Source organism: Perca fluviatilis, chromosome 5 (genome assembly GCF_010015445.1).
Source record: "Perca fluviatilis chromosome 5, GENO_Pfluv_1.0, whole genome shotgun sequence".
Lineage (NCBI taxonomy): Eukaryota > Metazoa > Chordata > Actinopteri > Perciformes > Percidae > Perca > Perca fluviatilis.
The window spans coordinates 9,587,405-9,612,584 of record NC_053116.1 but is presented as its reverse complement, the minus strand read 5'-3'; the positions used below and the strand labels follow the sequence as shown (position 1 = coordinate 9,612,584).

The 25,180-nt window shown below is 41.3% G+C and overlaps 2 protein-coding genes across 2 annotated transcripts in view; one reads left to right on the top strand and one right to left on the bottom strand.

Annotated features, from left to right (window-relative positions):
* The window catches only part of syt6a (synaptotagmin VIa), a 91,705-nt gene extending 76,746 nt beyond the window's left edge, over positions 1-14,959 (bottom strand). Inside the window, exon 1 of the mRNA XM_039799983.1 lies at positions 14,684-14,959. Coding sequence (XP_039655917.1) covers positions 14,684-14,903 — 220 coding nt within the window. The 5' untranslated portion in view covers positions 14,904-14,959. The remainder of the gene's footprint in view (positions 1-14,683) is intronic.
* The window catches only part of klhl21 (kelch-like family member 21), a 136,965-nt gene that overhangs the window by 73,050 nt on the left and 38,735 nt on the right, over positions 1-25,180 (top strand). The gene's annotated exons all lie outside the window — the stretch shown is intronic.

Below are 25,180 nucleotides of genomic sequence, written 5' to 3'. Positions count from 1 at the left end.
CGTAAGCGTAGAATCTGCCATTCAGAATCATTCAGAATACATATAAACGAGTCGCTCGAATGACGGCCGCCATGTTGCGCCTCCATCTTTAAAATACATTAGCCAAAGAAGGACATACCTCCGCCTTTCACACTTTTACACTCCGTGGCACCGTGACGAATGCCAGGGAGGGAGGGGGAGAAGGTTACTTGCTACTGCCGGCAGATTTGAAAGCCTGTTGAAAATGTAGGATTGCGCCTATTCTCGAGGAGTCGCCAAGGAAGTTAAAAAGAGAATTAAAACGACAACGTGACAGGCAAAGCAACAAGACCAAACTTAATATTGGAGTGGCTTTTCCAAGATGGAAAGAGATCATAAGGAGCAAGGATTTTAAAAGGGACGCTGAAGTTGCCTGCTTTCTTCTCGACAGGTAATTCTGCCAATTTGTGTAAATTCAAAGTTTTATAGTTGCTTGGCTAACTAATAGCATGGTTGTGCATAACGCTAGAACGACGTCTATGATACTTTTCCTCGTGTCAATGATGAAAAAGGATTGTCTACCTTGTAACATAAACGTAATCATATGTGTCGTGATTTCCCTGGCAGACAACTCACGTCATGTGCAGTTGTAACACAGACTAGCTACAGCTAGAACAGCTGCGTGTAAACGATGGCGATCCAAAGAGCTAATTTCGGTTTCGTTGACATTGTTCATACTGCTCAGAGAAATCTATTAAAAACACAAACCTCCGTTGCTTCTCTCCTACGCTGTAAACGTTGCCTTACACTATTAATCTCGTACAATATACAGAATAATGATAGCACTGATACTTTACTAACATTAGCTTGCATATGTTTGGGAACCTGATAGCTGATGTTAGCAATGAAATGGTACCAAAATAATTTTGGTTTCGGCCACCGTAGGAGTTACAACGCGCTCGGAATGGGGGGTGGGTTAGAAAGTAATATTCAGTTGGTCGTCATGTACAATTTCACCGCTAGATGCGAGAAATTCTTACACAATGTAGCTTTATTCATAATCAATATCGCAATGTCACATTTTTTCAATATCGTGCAAACCTATTTGCAACCCCACCTATGATCTTTTCCTAACCCTAACCGTACCATTCTTGTCCTGTGTGTCACTTAAACGTAAATTTTTTAACCCGACCCACGACCTTTCCCTAACCCTAACTAAGTGCTTTTACCCTGCACGTTGAAAAATGACGAAAAAGGGGGTCAAAAAGTGACGCCAATGGTCCCAACAAAGCACGTTGAAAAATGATGCCAAAGTGATACCCAGAGCGTCAAATGTCGCTGCGGATGGGATTACACTGGAATTAGTTAAAAAGCCCCCCTGAGACGCTAAGGGCGCTGACACACCAGGCCGATTATCGGCCGTGGGACAGTCTGGCGAGGTCAGTGACTCAAATCTGTTCGGTGTGTCCCGTGCCGTCGTCCGTCTGAGGGGCTGTCGGCGTTCATTTTGGCCGACCTGACGTTCGATCGGCGGCAGGGCAGTTGGCGAATCACCCGGAAATGACGAGCGGGATGAGGTGACTAGAGTCTCTCAAAATCTGACGAAAATCTTTTAAACTGACCTTTTTTGAGCTGAAATAAAGACAGATTCAGCAACTGCATTGCCTATTTCTCGCTTAAAATGTTTTCAGAAACATGTTTCAGTGAACTATTTTAGTACAATATGAGATCGTATTCTGAACGGCCGCCATGACAGTCTGGCTCTGAATTTCCGGAGAAAACAAACCCATGTGACACGTTCGTCCAATCAGCTGCCGGTTTTCATTTCTTGGGCAACATTACAGATTAGCGCCGCCTGCTGTTATAGAGATGTATTACGTCTCCTCTCGTCTTTTTGGTCTGTTCTGTGGCACTTTTTTGGACCTCAGGGACGCGACTGATCATATCGACGGGGTTTTCTGTCAAAGGTCAGCCGTCGGCTAAATGTGTCTACACCATAAGAGAGACTTCTTCTTGCGTCAGGAACTAACGCCAAAGTTTCCTGACAAGTGTCGTTTTTTGACGAGCTGGGAGTGAGAATGTTTCGCTATGTTGGTATTAAAAAAACACATCAGATTTGTCCGTTAAATGAAATGAAAATGGATTTTTATATTTGCCTTTCTATCATGATCTCAGAAAGAGGTTGTTGAGTAAAGCCAAACATATACTGTATGCTCACATTTGAAAAGGTTTTCTGAATGTGACACCTTTGAATAGTCAGAGTATCTGGACAATGCATGTTCATTAAGAAAGAAATGGGTTGTACAGATAGCTTTTATATTGTGTTTCTTTTCCGTTGTGTTTCCATGTAAAACATATTTTACTTTCATTTCTGTGGTTCATCCATTTTCATTGTATCCTGTACAATGACAATACAGAATTCTATTCTATTCAGGAACTATGTGCAATCTGTACTTAGCAGCAATATGTGGTGCTATTATGTGCTATGGAATCCAATGATGGGCCATTTCAGTTGTATTACAAGAAAACAAAGAATCCATTCAATCAATCAGTCGTTCATTCATTCGTTCATTCATATACTTTACAATTACAACTATTCTGACCAACATATACTTTTTAATGTACAGAAACACATTTCAGTATAATAGAACACCACAAACTACAGCGTTTCAAAATGACCATGAAGTTGAATAAACACCTCCCACACATAATACAGTACCCCTAAGTTATCGTAGGGCTGTAGAGATGTTCCTATATTTCTGTGTACATTTGAATGTAAACAAAATATATGTTTTGTAAAATCTTGTAACAGATGAGATTGGAAAAGCAGATGCAATATTTGTTTGACTACCTTGCAGCTCCTTTGTAATTCAGCCCAGCATGAATTGATTTCTGGCCACTTGGCAGCACAACAACCTGTGAGCAACATTGACACATGATCACCGTTTATAAAGTTATCGTGGTGAACATGTGTACGCAAACAGCTGACTTTACATTTCTACAGTATCAGACACAGAGCAACTATTTTTGATGGTGATTTTTGACTGCGTGTTCTGGAAGTAGTAAAAATACAAAATGTTGAAGTGGTTAAAGGCCAAATTTAACTTTGAACGGTTAATAAACCTATAACTTGCTACAAATTCCCACCTATCATTACAAATCTCATTCTCTGTCTGACTAATTTAAGCTCGGAATTAGAGCAGTGTTAATTGATTTCTTTGGCCACTTGGGGATAGTGGAGCAACCTGACATATCGTTGTGTAAAGCTGTAATGGTGCACGTGTGAGCAAGCAATTACCTAATTACACCACCAGCAGTTTCGGAGTAACAGCAGCATTCATTTAAAGTCATGTTTCTGGCCACCTGATGAATCTGACTGCAGATTAACGAGAACAACAGTTAGTTGCAGCGCTAAACTGCATCACACTAAGCTCCTCTGGCTGAAACTAAACGGAAACATACAGAGTTTCACAAAAAAATTTTTAATTTGCAGGTCCATTCAGTGTTAGTAATGTCTTGGTCTATATTGACAATGATTAATTTACGGGTTCGGCCGGAAGTCCCTCATTTTCGTCCGGATGTCCGTCACCTTCCGCTTTCTTTGTGTTAGCGTTCTAAACTCTGGTGGATTTCTGAGGACTATGGCTAACAGCTCCTCAGATCTCTGCAGGGTAAATCCAGACAGCTAGCTAGACTATCTGTCCAATCTGAGTTTTCTGTTGCACGACTAAAACAACTTTTGGGCATACACACATTCCACCAAAACAAGTTCCTTCCAGAGGCTATTTTGCAGAGGCACCGTGGCTCCGTCCGGCACTTAGCACCGCCCAAGACGATTGTGATTGGTTTAAAGAAATGCCAATAAACCAGAGTTTTTCTCCCATCCCAGAATGCTGTGTGGACTAGCCAGACCCTCCTGCGCATCTCTGTGGAGGATGGTCTTTCAATGCGAGACTAGTTACGTCTTAACAGATCTCAGTTCTGAATTAGTTCCCTGCTGAAACTCTTTAGTTTTCCACCATTTAGTGATATTACCCTCTAAGACTCAACATTAATTTGTGTTATGAATTGTTCGGGCCCCCTTGACTGGTTCTACACTCTATCAACTCTGCGAATGTGTGACAGGCGAGTCGGTCCCCGGAGGCCCTAAAGCTTTAACCGTGACAGACAGCTCAACAGCCATTATGACAAAACAGCCACATTAACCGAAACCAGCCAGTGAAACTTCCCAAGGCTCCATTAGAAAAAACTGCGAACGAGAAGAGCTTGACGTCAGTGACGTGAGGAAATCAAATGAGGCAAAAGAGAAGACTTAACGCTATGTTCGCACTACGAGTGACAAAGCAACGGGCTAAAAGTCATTTTCAATGGAAGCCGGTGACATGAAGCTACAAACTGACAGCCGACACTTGTAGCTGCACGACAAATGATGCGCTACAAATCAAAGTCGAGCTGGTCTCCAGTCTTTTCAGCGCTCCGATGACACGGTGAAGCATCAACCAATCATATCAACAGAGATGGCAAAAGTACTCACTTCTCGTACTCAAGTAGAAGTACAGATACTGGTGTTAAAAAATACTCTGGTAAAAGTAGAAGTACTGATTTAACTTTTTTACTCAAGTAAAAGTAACAAAGTACAGGCTTGGAAATTTACTTAAAGTATAAAAGTAAAAGTAGCCTTGCGAATGACAACCATTTTTTTTATGCAAAGCTACCTGGAGCACACAAATGTTACTAGAGTGCAAGCTGAGAAATTTCAGTGGACTCTTTATATGCCATTGCCTACATTTTAAATGGATGTCTGCCAATAGGCCTAAAACATCACATATATGATTATTGTGACAGAGACTGGGACTCCAGGTTATTAAGATTCTGAGTAGCAATATATGTATTTAGTTGCGATTCTGTGAGAATTCACAGATCCACTTTCTCTTTTTTAATCTTCCCCTTAAGGAATCTACATGTATGTGTGTGTGCTCAAATATGGCTTCTGGAAAGAAAATACAGAATTAAATATGAATTACTAAACCAACATTAGTTAAGAAGTTCCCCATACTTTAAGAGTTACGCAGCACATTCGCCAGGAGTCATTATTGATGCCTAAACACCAAGGATGATTGGGAATGTCTTGCTGCTTGTCTGCTGAATCTCTGGGATCTCGGTTTTCTTCATTTTCAGTCATGTTGCCATCATACTACTAGTGCTAACGTTACCACCATCAAGCCACAATGATTTGCCGCAAATGAATGCCGCCGAATCTGTCAAGTGCAACGTATAGTATATTCCCATCCAATTAGATTGAATTCGGTATTGATGACGCGAAAAATAATAACGGTAACTCCAGTGAAATTATTTGAAACTTGTTAATGAGGACTAGATTAGGACTGTATTTAAAGCTGATTCTGGTTTCCAACTTCGCCCCAGGTGTGTCTGTTAAAACACGCTAGTGTCTTTTTCTTTTCTCTAATTTTTTTCCCGTGTGGCACGCGGGCCTGCTCGCGGTGTGAGGCGCGTGCTTGTCCGCGCTATTTCCCAACATACACTCAAAATCACTCCTGATAGACGACCTTTTGTACAAAACTAAAGTAACGAGCCAATTTTCTAAAATGTAAGGAGTAGAAAGTACCGATATTCGTGTTAAAATGTAAGGAGTAAAAGTAAAAAGTCACCACAAAAAGAAATAGTAAAGTAAAAATATCTGAAAAATCTACTTGAGTACAGTAACAAAGTATTTGTACTTCTTTACTTCCCATCTCTGCATATCAATATTCTCTCTCCCCAATAGTAGAGAAAGGTATTCCTGCCATTAACGAGTTCCCAGCGCTATTTAACCCTACCCTTGTTTTGTTTTTTTACTTCAACATTAACACAAAAGGCAGCTATGACAGGAGTACCAGGTACATTTTTAAACGTACAGTTGCTAGCTGTGGTGCCGTGTTCTTTAGATTCTGATTCGATCCTTTATTGCCATATCAGTCCATAGTTGATTTGAAATTAGTTTTAGGCGACGCTATGGGAGCTTTCTGTGTATTGTATGCGTCAACGAGCGCTTGAGCAACACTTCAACGGCGAACTCGACAACGATGTAGCTGGCCACGCTCGGCCCTTTTTGTAGCTTTATCACTGGTGGTGTGAACATAGCATAAGAACTCCTTTCTTTTCTCTTTCTCAGCTTCTACTCAAAAATTGGACCTTCCCAAAATACAGTACAAGTAAGCTGTGGTGTGTATGGGACTGTGTTAAGAGTAATACCTGGTATATTAAAGACGTTTTAGCTTTTCCAAAGCCAAAAAGCATGACGTGGAAGAATGGACTCAACCATGATCTAACATAAGCAGCAAACGTTAGCATGCCCGGCTTACTAGCTTACTACCTACAAACTATTAACCTTACCCAGCATCACTTCCAAAGCATTCTACACTTTGTACGCTTACAGGTTATCTTAAAAAGCTCCGTTCATGACTAGTCGCTAACTGTGTCCGTCTGCTGCTTGGTGCTGTGCAGGTAGTGTACAGTTGGTTCTTTAGAGCTTTTTTGCTGTCCGTCGCAACAAAAACAGCAAAGTATTGAAACGGACAGATAAACAGAAAAACAGAAAAACTGAAACACTATAAAGCCGGGGCTGCAGATTCAGTGTTCCTTTTTTTTGTAGGCTTATCATTACGAGTGCCTGTCACATTGTCATTTGATAAATTGGTATTGTAAAAATATCGATTATAGCCGCTCTGAAGATAGTTGGCCTTTATTTTAGTTATTACACACCAAATTGTTAAACTAAGAAATGTAATATGGCACATCATAGCACAGTAAGTGGACTGACCCCTTTTAGCAGGTTTCTCTCTTTTTTTTTCTTCTTTTTTTTTTTTTTTAAGAAGAGCTCAAACAGTACCAGTCAGCCAGCGACTCTGTGTTTAAACCAACTCATGGAGCTAATATTAGCTTAATTAGCTAGCCACAGCTGACAAAACCTGCCAGAAACGGTTGTCAAATAAGCCGGCTAATAAGCCAGTCGCTGGCTGGAAATGAGAAGCCTGCTTTTAGCTACCTCTATCTGAAATCAAGGACCCATTGTTTAGAAAATGCCCATGAATTCATAGTGTTACATCCAACCCGGTTTTCATTTTAAACGTGTACGTGAACAGAAAGCTTGACATGCGTAGCAGAAGTAACCAAGGAGGGTGGCGCGTAGCAAATGGTTTATTGTTGTAGTTGAGTACCAAATTGTAGTATTATATGCTCCAGTGGGGCAGAAGGCAGGAAAATATTTTTTTCTCATGCTCCTTTGTGTCTCTGGCTGCCCTGAGAGGCGAGAGCGCTGCTCTTCTCGCTTGGTGCCTGATTCTTTAATCAATAAACCGATGTTACTGCTCTGCAGAGGCCTTGTCCAGAGCGCTGGCCTCGCAGAGAGAAGAGCACTCTCCTCTGAAACACTGACACAATGTACAACACAGCGTGGTGTGGTCTGCACTATCGAGTCCACTATTATTATTATTTTATCATGGAGATGGATTCACATTCACAATATTTCCGCTGCTGTTCAGCTGCGGGGGGGCAGATAACATCACTTGGAATCGGCACCTTCGGGGATGACCCAGTTGCCATTGAGCTTCAAAATGAAAATGGGGGGGGGGAGGAAACACCAGGGGAGCCCTCAGAGAAAGAGAGATGAAGGCGTTCCTGTTAAGAATGCCGTTTACAGACTGCTCACAGACGAGCTGATTTGTATTCAAGCCACTGTTTGACTTTTGTCTTTAGTGCATTAACTTTAATGAAAAATGTGTTTCCCCCTATGCCGGCCAATATTACCTCCTCCTGACCCTACTCCACCGCGTCCGTTTGATTTGAACCCCCGGTGTCATGGAAACACTTAACTCCCATTTGATAAACTTAAACCTTTGCACTTTTATTTTATTAAAGGTGGAATGAAAGGATAAAGGCTCAGGCTGGATCAACCATTCTAGTTCTGCATCTCGGCTCTATCCCCCTGTCCACCTTGCGTGAGTGAATGCCAGTGTTTTGGCGGTGGGTTTAGGGGTCCTCCCGCAAGAAAACGTTTTTCAATAAAACAATATATGCAATTTGACAACATTCTGGACCATTAGTTTTACCACATCTGTGTCTAAAACATTGGAAAAGCTAGAGCAGATAATACATAAATACCACTCAAAAAGCTTAAAGACAAAACTTGCCAAAGACGTCCACTGGGGACCAACTTCAACCATTAGATCTGAGGACAGTAATTTTGTTGTATATAATATGATATAGCTGTAATGTAGTTCTGATGCTCACAGTGATTTTTACATTCATTAGGCTTAGGTGGTCCCTAAAAAGGCTTGGGTGCTGCGCCTAAGCCTTATAATGGTGGGGAAAACCCTGAATGCCATAAGATGCAAAACTGTTCTTTATTATTCTAATGATTACAGCAATAATAGGACAAGGCTTTGAGGAGCGTGGCGTTTGGTCTTTTCATGACAGACATTTTTTCCGAGTGTTGGCCTATCTTCCACAACAGGAACAGGCGGTGTCTCCTCTGTTCTTTTGTGGTCTACAGTGAAATGTTGTATCAATAAAATGCAGAGACAGTGAGTATTAATTATTGAAAGGCACAGTGGTTCGGCTGGTGGTTCTAATCTCCACAGTGCAGTTAATTTGATGTTCTTGTTTTTCTGTTTTTGGATTCAACCTGCAATGCACCACCCGTCCCTGCAAATACCTTCAAACACTGAGAGAGCGGATACCAGTGGGAACTAAATGAAAGATCTGCTGATGCTAATGTCCTCTGCCAGCCCAAGGTCTTGTTTAATAAACCTCATGATGAGATGCGAGAAATAACGTGATAAAAAAAAAAATAAAAGAACAAGCCTGGTCAATTCAAAGCCCACACACCTGACGCTGCAGCTGATAATGAGAAAAAAGGAATTTGTAATGAGGGTGAGTGGTGTGTGTGTTTGTGTGTTGTGTGTGTGTGTGTGTGTGTGTGTGTGTGTGTGTGTGTGTGTGTGTGTGTGTGTGTGTGTGTGTGTGTGTGTGTTTGGAGGAGGTGCTGGAAGGTGGGTTATAAGTGCATCGAGCCATTCAGTAGCTACACAGGCTTAAAGGATGCCTCTTGTAACTTGCGTCAACGCTCAGGAATGAATATCAATATCTGAGGCAGGCAGTCGATCAGTGGGAAATGTTCGCTCAGCAGAGTGTGAGACAGCGATCCAAGCTCTCATTTATCTCCCTGAAAAAAAAAAAAAAAAACAGTCTTGTGTTGCCTTTTCACACGCACAGCAGGTGGCTCCGGCACGGGCTTGATTGGAATACAATCAGCCAACTCGAAATTCAACAAATTGGTCAGTAAAGACAATGGGTTATTATATCAGGACAGGCAAATTAAAGTCCCAGGCTTTCCAATTAGCCGTTGTTATTTTTATCATAATCGATTCCAAACTAGCGAGGGGATACTCAGCCGACAGCGGGGAGTTCAGAAGGTAAATTTGTTCGAGTAAAATGACTCTGCCGCTGTGAGCTTTTTGAGCTACCGATGTGTTCCCACAGCTGTGTGATTTGCAAACCTAATGTGCTCTTTTGCGCTGTCACAGAGGAGAAAGTGGGGCACATTAAAGCCATGAACGTTTATATTCTCAAATCCCCCTTAAAGCTGAGCTGAAGTAGAGAGAAAAAGGAAAATTACAAACAGATTAAAGAATGCACATACTGTATATTCTGGAGCAACAGAGGTTCATTGAAAGAAAAAACACTTCAGTGACCAACTGAAATACACTCACCTAAAGGATTATTAGGAACATCATACTAATACCGTGTTTGACCCTTTCCTATCAATATATAGTCCGGGTCATGTGGGCATGGACAAACCGCATGAAAAACATATTTTTTTTCTTCCAAGGGCCATAAATGAGCTGCTGAAATGTTGAAAGACTAAGCTAATCTGGACTTGAACCATACTGTGTTTGTAAATGTACTGGTTTTCTTATTCTTGTTTTAATACTTTTCATTTATTTTTAAACTATACAGTGCTGCTCATAAGTATTCATACCCATGCTAAAGTTGACTAAAAAGAGGAATAAAAAAAATCACCTTTAGCATGGTTATGAATACTTATGAGCAGCACTGTATATTTATCTATTAATTGCTGCTGACAGTGTCACTTTTTATCCTGCTACCGTTATGCTGCTAAGCGAGTGATTGATGTCTTCTTAATTTCATTGTGTAGAGATATGCAATGACAATAAAACTAACTATCTATCTATATGGGCCAACATTTCTAAAGAATGCTTCCAGCACCTTGTTGAATCAATGACACAAAGAATTAAGGCAGTTCTGAAGGCGAAAGGGACCCCCACACACACACAACAACAACACACACACACACACACACACATACACACACACCATTACACCCCCACCACCACCAGCCTGCCCAGTGGTAACAAGGCATGACGGATCCATGTTCTCATTCTGTTTACGCCAAATTCTGACTCTACCATCTGAATGTCTCAACAGAAATCGAGACTCATCAGACCAGGCAACATTTTTCCAGTCTTCAACTGTCCAATTTTGCTGCGCTCGTGCAAATTGTCGCCTCATTTTCCTATTTTTAGTGGAGATGAGTGGTACCCGGTGGGGTCTTCTGCTGGTGTAGCCCATCCGCCGCCTCAGGGTGCGCGGTTGTGGCTTCACAAAGCTTTGGCTACATACCTCGGTTGTAACGAGTGGTTATTGGAGTCAAAGTTGATTTTCTATCAGCTGGAATCAGTCGGCCCATTCTCCTCTGACCTCTAGCATCAACAAGGCATTTTCACCCCCCAGGACTGCAGCATACTGGATGTTTTTCCTTTTTCAGACCATTCTTTGTAAACCCTAGAAATGGTTGTGCGTGAAAATCCCAGTAACTGAGCAGATTGGGAAATACTCAAACCAACCCATCTGGCACCAACAACCATGCCACGCTCAAAGTTGCTTAGATCACCTTTCTTTCCTGTTCTGACATTCAGTTTGGAGTTCAGGAGATTGTCTAGACCTGGATCACACCCCTAAATGCACTGAAGCAGCTGATTGGTTGGTTAGATAATTTCATTAATGCGAAATTTAACAGGTGTTCCTAATAATCCTTGTGTAGTACTAATAGAAACACCATGGGAATGTATAGTGGTGTTTGTCACAAACACACCTAAACTGTGAAAACTGTTAGTTAAGAATGTACATAAGAGAATTTTGGTTTCACATGGGACTAGGGCTGCAATTATTTCATTGTCGATTAATCTGTCAATTATTTTCTCGATTAGCGATGAGTTGTTTGGTCTGTAAAATGTCAGAAAATGGTGAGCGCAGCGGATTCTGACATGTGTCCCTTTGCTGCATGTCATTCCCCCTCTCTCTCCCTCTCCCCTTTCCTGTCTTCAGCTGTCCTGTCTAATAAAGGCAAAAAAATGCCCCCAAAATAATCTTTCAATAAACAAATGTCAACCAGTGTTTCCCAAAGCCCAAGATGACGTCCTCACATGTCTTGTTTTGTTCACAGCTCAGAGATATTCAGTTTACTGTCACAAAAGAGTGAAGAAACTAGAAAATATTCACATTTAAGAAGCTGGAATCAGAGAATTTTTTACTTTTAAAAGACGGCTCAAACTGATTTATCGGTTAGAAAAAATAGTTGCCGATTAATTTAATAGTTGACAACTAATCGATGAATCTTTGCAGCTCAACACGGGACACAAACACTGGTCCCACGGGTGGACGTCCTGTGTTTGTTTGACCCATCCACCACCCTAACCTTAACGCGGAATGTCGCTCTAAATACTTGTCCCTACTATTGTCGCTCTTCGTGCTACATCATCTTACAGCGCCACGTTCGACCGCATGCTTCTGCTCTGAATGTCTAATATTGACGCGAAATGGATGATCCAGCTTACCGCTGGATGATAACAGCCTAGTGAACCAACTAGAAGGTAGAGTAGGGCCATATAGCCTCATATCCATGGTAGTGATAAACAACTGACAGCGCCCATTCAATCGGCTAATAACATTCAAAGCGGGTGCACCTTTGTCGGCCCGTAGAAAATCAGTCAGTTGAAACCAGCGCTTGCTGTAACCACATATTGCTTTATGTGGGATCTATGAATTATAGAAAAAGATAAATATATATACAAGGAGACATTTCATATCCCCCCCCAGCCTTTACATCCTCCAACATTGTGAGAAGCAGCTTGTCTTCAGCATCCATGTGGCAGAAACAATTTCCATCAACGGCTGCGTAACATGCAATGGCATTTAATGTCCCCACAGCTCTGTGGTGGACGCCAGTGGCACTGCGATGTAAGTTCAATTCCTCCGCTGAGAATGATGTGAGCTGACAGCGGATTTGGTCAGGATTGGTGTGGCATGCACTCTGTGAACAGGAAACCCATCCTTGAAAAAGCAGCCACAAATATTTCCTGTTTTCTCGTGCACCGGCTGACAAAGCCAAAAAAGACCAATTTCTCAGTCAAGCAGAAAGCCGCAAATCAGTGCTCGTGGATTTACAAGAAACTCATTGGTTGGAAGAAGAAATTTAAAAAAATGTGATGGATTATCAAAATATTATAGGTTACAGTTATGAATATATATTATATGCAACAGATCACATAATTGGTTTGTAATCATGTGCAAAAGGTCTAAAGGCCCTGACGCACCAACCCGACAGCCGACCGTCAGGAGGAAAGCCAGTCGGACTGATCAGTATCCCCGAGTTGGTCAAAAAAAGTGCCTCGGAACACACTGAAGCGATGCTGACTGGAGCGTGCGTTCTGCGCGTGCGCGAGACGTAATACGTCTCCATAACAGCAGGCGGCGCTAATCTGTATTGTCGCCCCAAAAAATTTAAACCGACAAACGCGTCACATGGGTCTGGCTGCTCCCGGATTTTACAACCGAGCATAATGGCGGCTCGTTCAGAATACGATGTCATATTTTACGAAGATGGTTCACCGAAACGTGTTTCTGAAACCATTTTAAGCGAGAAATAGGCCGTGCAGTTGCTGAATCTGTCTTCATTTCAGATCGACAAAGGTCAGTTTAAAAGATTTTCGTCAGATTTTGAGAGGCTGTTCGTCACGCTAACATAAGTGAACTGATTCGCTAGTCAAGGGCTAGCACTCCACCAATCAGATTGGTCATTGAGTCTGACTGCCCGCCCTCCGACCCAGCAAGTCAGGTCGGCAAAAATGAAGGACGACGGCACGGAACGCACCGAACAGACTCGAGTCACCGACCTCGCCAGACTGTCCGACGGCCAATTATCGGGTTGGTGTGTCAGGGCCTTTACAGAAAGCCGCAAACTAGTGCTTACAAAAAATTGATTGGTTGGAAGAAGTAATTAAAAAAATTATTAGATGGTTTAGCAAAAGATCATAGATGACAGTTATGGAGATCTAATATGCAAAAGATCACATACTTGGTATATAATCATATGTGGTGATATACTTACTGCATTGTTATTCTAAATTTTAGTTTTCCAGACGAAAATAAAGCGCAGTTTCTCAAACTGTACACAAAAACATCAACAATCTTTTAGATCAGCTATGTAAACAATCTTAGAGCTCAGGGACATCTGCTTTTCTAAATCTATAAAACAACGATTCTTCACAAACCATATCTTGTATAGGCTCAAACGATCCGTTTTTTTTATCGTCATTGCGATGTTATCTGGCACAATAAACACATCGCGAAAGGCTGCGACATATCGTGAAAGACACATTTCTTTGTGTTAGTTGAAAGAGGACATCAGTAGAAAACTGCACTTTAAAATGTAACTGTCATTCTTTTTTCATTTCAATGTTCAGTTTGTTCAAAATACTGAAAGCAGCAGAAGTGTAGAACCGAGTATACTTTAATATTTGTTTATTTATCGCAAGTAAAATTGTTATCGTGATATTCAACAACGTTATCGCATATTTTCCTCCTATCGTGCAGCCCTAATCTCGTATCGTGCTATCTGCAGCTTAACACTTAATTCAGCAGTTCTCTCGTCGTCAAGACGATTCAGACCATATTTGCCAGATTTACCGGCACATTCTCACAACTAGGGATTATTCCTTTAAAGAGAGCGAAGCCCCTTACAATCGCCGAAGCAACAGATGCACGAGGCTGCAACAGATGTGTAAATCACCCCTCATGAATATTCCAAACATTCAGGATGTTGAAATTTTGCAGAGCAGATTAAAACACACAACATTGCGGCTTCGTGTTGTTAACCCAGGCACATCGGCATACATTTCTGAAAAGCTTTTGTTTGTTTCTCATCTCTTTTCTTTGTTAGCCTGAGTGGTCAGGACAGCATCAGCTGGCATTAGTCAGCCTTAGGCTGATCTATTAACGGTATAGGAGCTCTGTTCTCTGGAGCAAACTGTGGAGTCAATGTGAGTTAGTTTTGTACACCTATTGCTCCCTGTTGCCCTGGGGTCGCTAAACCTCATTAAGGATGTTTTAATGGCTCAGTCGAAGCTCTGTCTGAGGAACCATCTGTGACTGCACACGTGGTAAACAAAAGGAAACAGAGGTAAAACCATATGTTCAATGGCAAAACAATTGCAGCGTTGGCATTCATGCCCAAGTAAAGCGTCAGAAAATTCTTTCAAATGGGCTTTCTCCTGAGGACAAGATACGCATGGACACTCACGAAGCACATCAGCAAAGCTGCTGCCTTTCAGCCAGTAATAGATCAGGAGTTAATTGTAATCCTTACTCAGTTGTTTGCGGTCCGAGCTGTGGCTGGACAACAGGAAGAGGTAATCCTGACAGGTGTCCTGGTCCAGCAGGGAGCTGTTGTGCAGGCAAAGGTCAACAATTAGGGTCACAGCTTTCTGACAGACCATGTCATACTCCTCTCGGTCAGAACTCATGCTCCCAGCTGCATCCTCGGCTGTGTGTGCGCTCATCCAAGGGGGATTAACACACACATACATACACGCAGCAGCAGCAGCAGCAGCAGCAGCAGCAGCCTAGCATGCAGAAGATGAATGCAACTTGTCCCCGTCCTCGGCTGATTCTTCTCCTCTCTTCCTCTCTCAAGTGTTTTTACACACACAAGCGTGTGTGTGTGTGTGTGTGTGTGTGTGTGTGTGTGTGTGTGTTTCAGTTTTTGTGTGTATGCTGGGCCACGATCGCTGAAGTGCATGAACATGTTAGATGTGTACTAACGTGTGTGTGTGTGTGCGCGCAATAATGTGTGAGGACTTAATGAATCACATTTGTCCCCAGGTGATAGGACAGAAGTATTGCATCACATATACTTAAAAAGCAACACAACAACTAACCGGAGCCTAACAAGCCCTCCATCCTCCTCCACCTCCTGTCTCTTCACCCCCCCCCCCCCCCCCACACACACATACACACACACCAAAACACCCACACCTTTAATCTGACTGTTCATATAATGCCACCTTCTCTGAGTGTGCACAAACTTAAAAAAAAAAAAAACATCACGACCACTGGGCTTGTTTTTCTCTCAGTTTGACTGACTCGGCTGGTCTCTGCAGGTCAAAATGTCTCCTGTGATCAATTCCTCTCTGAGCTGAACCACCTGTGACCTGCCAGGTCTCTCCGCTCTCACTGACAGTCCCCAGTCACTCTGATTGCAATCCCAGAGTGTTTACGACCTGTAATGATGAGGGTTTAACTATGCACGTGTGTATGTTGTGTGTGAAAGAGAGATACAAGGACAGGGAAAGAGCCAGAGTCACAAGGTTGCAAACAATGTAAACACATGGGCACAAAAATAGTCCTAAACGTACAGTGGTGAAAACAGTACTCATATCTATTACTTAAGTAAAAGTAGCAATTCCTCATCGTGAAAATACTCAAGTAAAAGTCCTATATTCAAGATATCACTTAAGTAACAGTTAAGGTAAAAGGAAAATTTGTTGGGCAGAATGGTTTTAGAGAAATGGCTTTTATATAGGCCTTAGTGGTCCCCTAACACTGTATCTGAAGTATTTTATATAGACCTTAGTGGTCCCCTAATACTGTATCTGAAGTCTCTTTTATATAGACCTTAGTGGTCCCCTAATACTGTATCTGAAGTCTCTTTTATATAGACCTTAGTGGTCCCCTAGTACTGTATCTGAAGTCTCTTTTATATAGACCTTAGTAGTCCCCTAATACTGTATCTGAAGTCTTTTTATATAGACCTTAGTGGTCCCCTAACACTGTATCTGAAGTCTTTTATATAGACCTTAGTGGTCCCCTAATACTGTATCTGAAGTCTCTTTTATATAGACCTTAGTGGTCCTCTAATACTGTATCTGAAGTCTCTTTTATATAGGCCTTAGTGGTCCCCTAACACTGTATCTGAAGTCTTTTATATAGGCCTTAGTGGTCCCCTAATACTGTATCTGAAGTCTCTTTTATATAGGCCTTAGTGGTCCCCTAATACTGTATCGGAAGTCTGTTTATATAGACCTTAGTGGTCCCCTAATACTGTATCTGAAGTCTCTTTTATATAGGCCTTAGTGGTCCCCTAATACTGTATCTGAAGTCTCTTTTATATAGGCCTTAGTGGTCCCCTAATACTGTATCTGAAGTCTCTTTTATATAGACCTTAGTGGTCCCCTAATACTGTATCTGAAGTCTCTTTTATATAGACTTAGTGGTCCCCTAATACTGTATCTGAAGTCTCTTTTATATAGACCTTAGTGGTCCCCTAATACTGTATCTGAAGTCTCTTTTATATAGGCCTTAGTGGTCCCCTAATACTGTATCTGAAGTCTCTTTTATATAGACCTTAGTGGTCCCCTAATACTGTATCTGAAGTCTCTTTCCCGAAATTCAGCCTTGTTGCAGAATTACAGCCACTAGAGCCAGTCCCACAATGAGCTTTCCTTAGGATGTGCCATTTCTGTGTCTGTAGCTATTGAGGAGGAGAGAGGGGGGGGGGAAGGTGGAGGGTGGGGTGTGGGGTGTGTAAAGTGAAATGTTCATACCATGGCACCTTTAATATATGCCGTAAATTTTTAATGTAATGTAAACATTAACCGGGATTACAAAAACATTTGAGGGTTACTTCTTGCTTGTCAATTGGTCATAATGTTTGTTTGTAAAAATCTTAACACCGCTGCCAGGCTAATCGGTCTCCCCACACCCAACCTCGCAGAGCTAAACAGTAAGCCCATCGCACGCTTCGTAACCTCAACAGGACAGGACATCACTCAGTCAATCAGCACCTTACCCTGCTGCCCTCCGGGCGCAGGTAGAGCACTGAGCTGCAGAGGGGCTCACTTTGGGAAAAGGCTAATCCCCACAGCCACAGCCACCTTAAACAACAGTGGGCACTGTTGTTACTGTGTGCTCTTGTCTGGTGTGCTCAGTGCTGTGGAAAGGAATTTTCCCCTTGGGGACAATAAGGTCTGAAGTCTTCTTCTTCTGTCAGTTAACTAAGTGTGAACTGGGATGTGAAAATTGCTTTAATGTATCTGTTGGGACACTGCAGCTAATGCTGTTTTTCCTTAAACCGCTGAGGATTCCATCTAAATTAATTTCTCATATCTGATAATTAGAAAAAATGAACATTCAATTGTGTTTATTTTCAAATCAAGGCTGAAATGATGGGCACAAAACCCCAGGTGAGGAAAAAAAACCTAATTGACTTGACTTTTCTGCTATATTATATTGAACTATATGTGACCCTACTTTGCCTCGTCCCTTAATTATGTTCTTAACCATTAATTAAAGTAATTTAATAAACCCTGTGACGTATAAGGCACCAGAAACATGATTTCATGCCTGACTAATTACAGAGTGATATTGAGTTTAACCAGATCTCGGTTGACTCCCTTCCCTAATTTAGTTAAAGCAGGGCGTAAATACTACGCTGTCTACATTGGTGGGCTATTGTTCCGAGATAGCTTAGATAATTGAGAGCTTATCGTAGCCCCCGCCCTGTGTTTCCCCTCAAAGGTTGGGTCGGGGGGGGGGTCTACTGCGCTTCCTGTTACTGGAGATTGGATCTAGTCTTCTTGGGCGATCCTGATTAACAGGCAACAACAAATTGTTTCCGGTGGCGGGTTTTCAAAGGAGTCAATTGCTTTTGTGCATCTGCTGCTGCTGATACTGCCCCCCTTCATTTGCCCCAAGGCCTTCTTAATGCAAACAGGTTTACTTCCTACCTGTATTCACATTCACAAGCCAGTGCTTAGAAGTCCAAACAGAATCACTCAACGATTTCCTTCCAGTGCTGCAAACACTACCAATGTAACAGCTTTAATGGTGGAAGAAAATAGACCCTTCTGCATTATTCTGAGGGTGTTGTCCGAGGATGTCCAGTATCTCAGACGAATAATGCTACAGCTTCCTTCTTAACGTATGTATTCCATCACATGGAGACACCTGGGAAATAACCTGCCATGAGAAAGGATAATGCACCATTACCAAGAAAAGCCTCCAACGTCGCCCTTCTTTTCCACATTAATAAAAATCCTATCTGCACGCCACAGTTGGAGGTAAACTTCATATCACAATACATATGGGTATATGGTGCATAATATATTATGTAGCAGATAGATCAAACACAAAGTGGAAGTCAGCAGAATAATACCAACAAAAGGCCAGTGGTGGAACTAAGTACATTTACTCAAGTACTGTACTTAAGTGCAAATTCAAGGTACATACTTTATTTTCCATTTTTCATTTCATGTTTATTTGATAGGGACAGACTCTACCACATAGATATTTGAACAACAAATCTCCAATGTACAGCATCACAGCATTAATAGCTATTACTAATTTCCAGTGCCCGTCTCTAGAAGGGCTTTTAAACAGAATAAAAAACACAAGTGAAACAGCCATAATTAAAAACAGACATATAAGCACATAAACAAGCTCATACATTATTACATGATTGTCAATTAAAAACTACTTCAGTTAAATAAATAAAAAAAAAAAGCTTATGATTTTGTATTGCTTTTAGCTCAACAGGCAGCTCCTTCCATACCTTAGCTCCCTTAATTGAAAAAGATTTCTGGCCAAAGGAGGTTTTCCTGTTCCCTGTGATTGTATTTCTAGTAGACATTCCACTGGCGTGTAATGGTTGCACCATGTCACCGAGAGCCTGAGGAGCCTGTCTATAGTCCAGATGAGAGTCGAGTTTGCAAATGCAATGTAGTTGTCAAATCTTAACACGTTCAGGGGCCTCATTTATAAACGTGGCATGCACACAAAAGATGACGCACACCGCTCGATACGGCAGAATTGGCATTTATAAAAACCAAACTTTACGGGAGACTGTTGTTCCTCCACGGATACGCTGACCCCAGGCATACGCCCAGAAACGGGTGAAACGATGGCAGATGGATGAAACCCGTTAAATGGTGTGAAACTGAGGGGCCATCCACACGGAAACGTTTTTTTGTGCAAACGCACATGTTTTGCATCGTTTGGGCCGACCGTCCAGACGAATCCTGCAAACGCACCGCCTGAAAACGCACTTTTTTGAAACCTGGTCTCAGGGTGAAAAAATCCAAAAACGGCTCTCGTTTGGCTTCGTATGGGCGGTGAATACGGATCCGTATCGATGATGTCATCGCCACACCCCTCTTTTACACCCTCTCCCACGGCCGCTGACGCACACAACTGCGTTAAAGCTAAGCCAGCACATCCCATCTCCATGGTCAAACCAGCTCACTTCATCTAAATACTGTGTCTCTGCTCCCTGACCCTTCCCTCTGGATTCTACACAAGATATATTGCTAACGTTATGTAGCCAACGTCATTCATGGATCATTGATGTTTGTTTGACTGCCGATGTTAGAGCTAGCTAACGTTAGCGCGCTAACGTTAGCTCGCTACTAGCGCGCTGCAATCATGCAAAATAAAAGGCAATCCAACAGCACATTATACAATGTAAACAAAGACACGTTTTCTTGCGGCAGCCTTTATAAAATGAGCAGTGGTGAAAGTGATTATAGTCCACGTATGTATTAAGAGAACGTTATAATCTAGTCATGTTATGATAGGAAGTGGAAATGACTATGCTCTTCTTCTCCGTTTTTGGTGAATTTCTGTAGCAGAAACAGCGCCGCCTATAGGCCTGGAATATGAAGTAGCGTGTTGAGTCATTTACAAGCGGATTCGTTTGGACGCAACTTTTCTTGAAACGAATCCAGGGAAGACGGGTAAAAAAAAGATCGTTTTGGTACGTGTGGACGGGGCCTGAGACCATTGTGTAAAATAAATCAAAAATACTGCCTCTCATTAATAATATGAAGAATTCACCATGCCATTCTTACATCTAATAGCCTACACAAACACCAGTTTGATTGATATGCGGTGGAAAAACAAGAATAACAATAAAACAATAAAACAAGATGAGTAATGTAAATTTAAATGAAGTATGAGATCTGGTTGGCCTTTTTCCCAATATACTTGTACTTTACTTGAGTATTTCCAGGTCGGGTACCGACAGCTCCCCCTCCTCACCAACACTAAACAAGACATTTTTCAGGTAATATACTTTGATGAAGTGAAAACACACAGTGAGAGGGTCAAAGTTTAAGACAAAAACACGGATAACCCCCAACAATAATTAACTTGATTTCCTAGCCTTCCTTCCCTTCCCCTAAGTGGCATTGCCACTTGTCAGGCCGCCATTGCAAATAAGAACATGTTCTTAATGACTTGCCTGAAAAAATAAAGATGAAATAAAGATAAATCAATAAAATAAAAACTACTATTTTAATGTACTCAGTGCCATGGTCAGCATTTTTAAGCCTCTATCATGATTGAAAATCGGCTTCTAGCCACGCACCTTGGGCATGCCCTGCTTTATGGGACCATAATTTACAAAATGAACATCTGTCTGATTTGAAGAAGACTTGAAACTAGCAATTGAGGCCATAAACTCATTAAGAAAATGTTTACTGAGGTAATAAATCAAGTGAGAAGCAGTGTCGTGGAGTATTTTCACAGCGTGGTATTAGGATCAGAACATTGATAGCATTGACTGAGGCTGAAAATATCACCGTAGCATCAAATCAAAGAAGAAATATTATCAACACTTTATTTGTTGAAATGACCGCCAACATTGATAAACATCAATTGATGAACATTGCTCAGATTTAACGGCGCAGTACGTTTCACCCTCCATTATTCATGAGGCGCAAATAGAAAGAACACAAAATAGTATCTTTCATATAGATGTTTCCACCTCTAAATAATTTAAATATCTGCAGCTAAAGTGATTAAAACAAAACAAATAGAGGCATCTGTGGGCTGTTGGTGAATTAATGTGACAATCAAGGGTGACTTCTGAATGAGCTTGTTTTATGTAGTATTAATAATCCAGCAGATTTCAAATGTTTCAGCTGCCATTAGGGATTCTGCCTATAAGCTATAAATAAATGAGGGCTGTGATGGTCATATTGATCACCTTGAATCAGGTGCGGGCATATTTTTTAAGAGCAAATGAGGGGGTTGTGGCACACGAGGATCTTCAGTTTGATATGCAAATCAACTTCATCTGAGGCAAATCTTTCTGTGGTGACAGCCCGGTGGCTGCAGATGTTGAACTTGATTCATCGTGGCAAATGCATGACAAAGGCTTGGCTCACTCAAAGCTATGCTAATCAACATCAGCACTTCAACAATCTTGTCCTGAGGGCCACGGTGGCAGGATTTCCATAGTATATAGTCAGATGTGTAGGTGTGTCGTGTGTGTAGCGTGTGCGCGTGTGTGTGTGTGTGTGTGTGTGTGTGTGTGTGTGTGCGTGCGTGTGCGTGCACGTTTCATTGTCAGGATGTGTTAATCAAAAGATTCCCTACTCAGCTGTGGGGCAACGAGAGAAATATTTCTATTTTGACTCTGAGTTAAGCTCATTAGTAACAGTCTTCAATTGTGTAAGCATGGTGCTCTGAAGCTACAATACAACCGATGAAGCGATGATCTGTGAACAAATAGATCTGCCAATGAATATTACACAAGAGCCTGTAGGATTTACAATGAAATACACGCATGCGTTTTCCGTTAGCTCCTCAAAGGAGGCTTAAAATACTTATGGAGCCATATCACAATGTATTTAAATAAGGCTGTGCACGCAGAGCAGCGATGAACGAGAGTGGCATTACCCGTAGTATGGATGGGGATCAGCATAATTATTCTGTGTCCAGGTGAAATGTGCGCATAGCAGTATCACATCAAAACCTGTGTTCATGTCCTGAATGTCATTGAGATGAGGTGTTAAATTGAGTTCCTGTCAGAACGGCGCTGAATAGTGATAGAGTCCAAAAGAGTCGATTCTCGGCGCTCATTGCAATGCTTGTCAATCCCAGGCATGTAAATGCTATCAGCTTTTTCCCCACTCAATATTCTCATAATACCTTTACATGGCAACACAGTGCAAACCCGAAATGTAAGGGCTGCACCCACGTTTTTCTGGACAATGTATAAATATGTGAGAGAAGCTCTGTTTGGTGTGGTGTTTCTGCAGGGTTCACCAATTTAAATTTAAGACCTTTTTTAAAGACCTTTTTTTAACACCACATAAAATTCTACTTAACACCTGATGTACAATCATACCGGCAAAAGTATGACAGTATAATTAAAAAAAAACTAATAAAAAAAAAAAAACTGTTGAGGTGAGATGGTCGAGAATTATATGTTATTATGTCACGTTTTCCAGTATTTCCCAGCAGCACATAACGGTGATTCCTAATTAAGCTGGACCTGGATCAGCAGCAGAAAAAAGATGTAGTGAATTAACCAATTTTGAAATGTTGAATTAATTTAAGTTTTTGCTGCTATTGGCTGGGGGGGCTACACACCCAGTGCCCAAATGTTGACGCCCAGAAACGACCCGAACACAGCAACATATAAAACAAATAAAATACAGGCAGAGGGCAGGGTCTCTGTAGATACCGACATCGCCACACACTTCTATTGCTTCATGATGATTGAGAGGGATTAGTCTTGTATGAGTCTATACATAGTTTTCTTTAGTAAAATGCTGTGAAAGCAAAACAAACCTAATCTTACATGTCGTGTCCCAAACAGCCAAACTCAACCTCCCAGCTCAGTATAAACTGTACTGTACTTGTCTTTACTTGTTTGTTTTAACACCGTCCACTTGTCCTATGTCTTCTTGTAATGTTTTCATTGCACCAATTATTAAAAAGAAAAGAAAGCAAAACATACACATGAGAGATCGTATACAGTAACTGGAGCAGCATTTTCTCCAGTGTGTACAGTAGATTATTGTAGCAGAGTGCTTCCCTTCAGATCTGATGCCAAACGAAGGCGGAGAGGATGAATGTCTTTGATCTATTGTCTGGGTTTTAGAGAGAGAGAGATGTAGAAGAAGGGATCTGCTTTTAAAGTTGTGTGAGGTGTGCAAAGAGCATTTTAATGTGTTATATTGTATTTCCTTTTTTAAATATTTGTAATACATTATGTATAGCTGTTTGAATTGTCTTTTCAGATAAGATGTACTACACAAAATCACCGTTCCAGATCCTATAAACTGCTTTTTATGCGTCCACATAAACTAGATTTTTCATTCTAATTACGTACATTGATTGAAGGTCCCGTGTCATGCACATTTTCCGGTTCATACTTGTATTTTAGGTTTCTACTCGAACATGTTTACATGCTTTAATGTTCAAAAAACACTTTATTTTTCTAATACTATCTAAATTATATTCACCCTCTGTCTAAACGCTCTGTTTTAGCGCCTGTCTCTTTAAAGCCCCCTCCCGAAAAAGCTCAGTCTGATCCGATTGGTCAGCGTTTCCGGGTCTTCATCATCTGCGCTGTCGGAGTCGCTGCACTGTCATTGCAGCCGGGGAATTACTTTAACAACACTGTAGCGGCACTTTCTACCTATTTATAGTATAGTTGTGACATCACAACCGTACGGAAGTCCTGTCGGCTCGTTTAAAGGCCCAGTTTCTGAATATGGGCTGTGTGTATTTTTCTCTGGATTGAGTGTTTTGATACTTTCACAGTATTTATATAGCACCTCTACCTGCTTTATAATAAAAAAAGACATGGAAATCTCACTTTTTACAATATGGGACCTTTAAGATTTCCACCTAAAACTTCTTAAAATATCTCAAACATCCTTTGTCCTTTTCAGTATCTTAATTTGAACTGTAGCTAATCCATCCATTTGAACTGTAGCTAAAGAATTTACACGCTCCTTAATGTTTTTTTGTTTTTTTTACAAAACTTTAGATGATATAGCATGACATCAACTTTTACTGAGAACTAAAAGAAGAACCTTTCTTACAGAATAAAAATGTAGGCAATAAAACCCAAAATAGACCCACAGTGCTATTGTTTACCTGTGAAACACTTGGAATATGCTCTGCAGTTATTCGGAGCGCAGTTTTAATGGAAATGTAATACTTTTTAGCCACGCCAGCAGCATGGCTCTGGGGATGAAATATCTCTGCAACGTTTGGATGGATTGACTTGAAATTTGGTACAGACGTTCACGATCCCCGACAGAATGAAGCCGCCTGGCGTTGTGATTCACTCATTTACCTCTAGTTACACAATCAGGTTGACATTATAAGGTTTGAGAGAAATATTTTAACAACTATTGGATAGATTGCCATTAAAGTTGGTACACATATCCATGGTGCCCAGAGGATGAATTCTAATTATTTTGATGAGCCTCTGAGTCTTCCCCAAGCGCCATGACGTCATGAGGTTGGCTTTGTGGTTTTACGTAAATTGTCTGAACAACTACTAAGGCCTTTACACACTGGGGACGTTTCTTTTGAGCAATTATTCAGCATGTCAATATATTGAACTGTTGTTTTTTGCGAAAGATTTAGCATTTTCCCCCCGTGTGTAAAGGCCTTTTAGAGGTTGTTTTTTTCCCGATGAATATTGGTAGACAATTTCCCTGAAGATGAATTGTAATAACTTTGGTGATCAGATACAAATTTTAATTACCTGCAAGACTAAAGATGCTCCTATCAGCCTCAGCTGTATTAATTTTAATAGATATTTAGCTATATAGTTTTGGCTGTGTATTATATGTCACTGATACTTGTTTTAGGTTTACCCTTCAAGCCTGAGGTTTGGGAGACGTGCTGTTCTGCCAACCACGGTGTGTTTGCAAAGCCACAGTCAGCCAAAAACTACTCAGTATGGGAGAAATGACTATATCCTCATTGTGAGGCATTCGGCGAACTGTTTACCATTGGGTGGTGACTTGGATCACATGCGGGGGGTGGCTGCCAGACA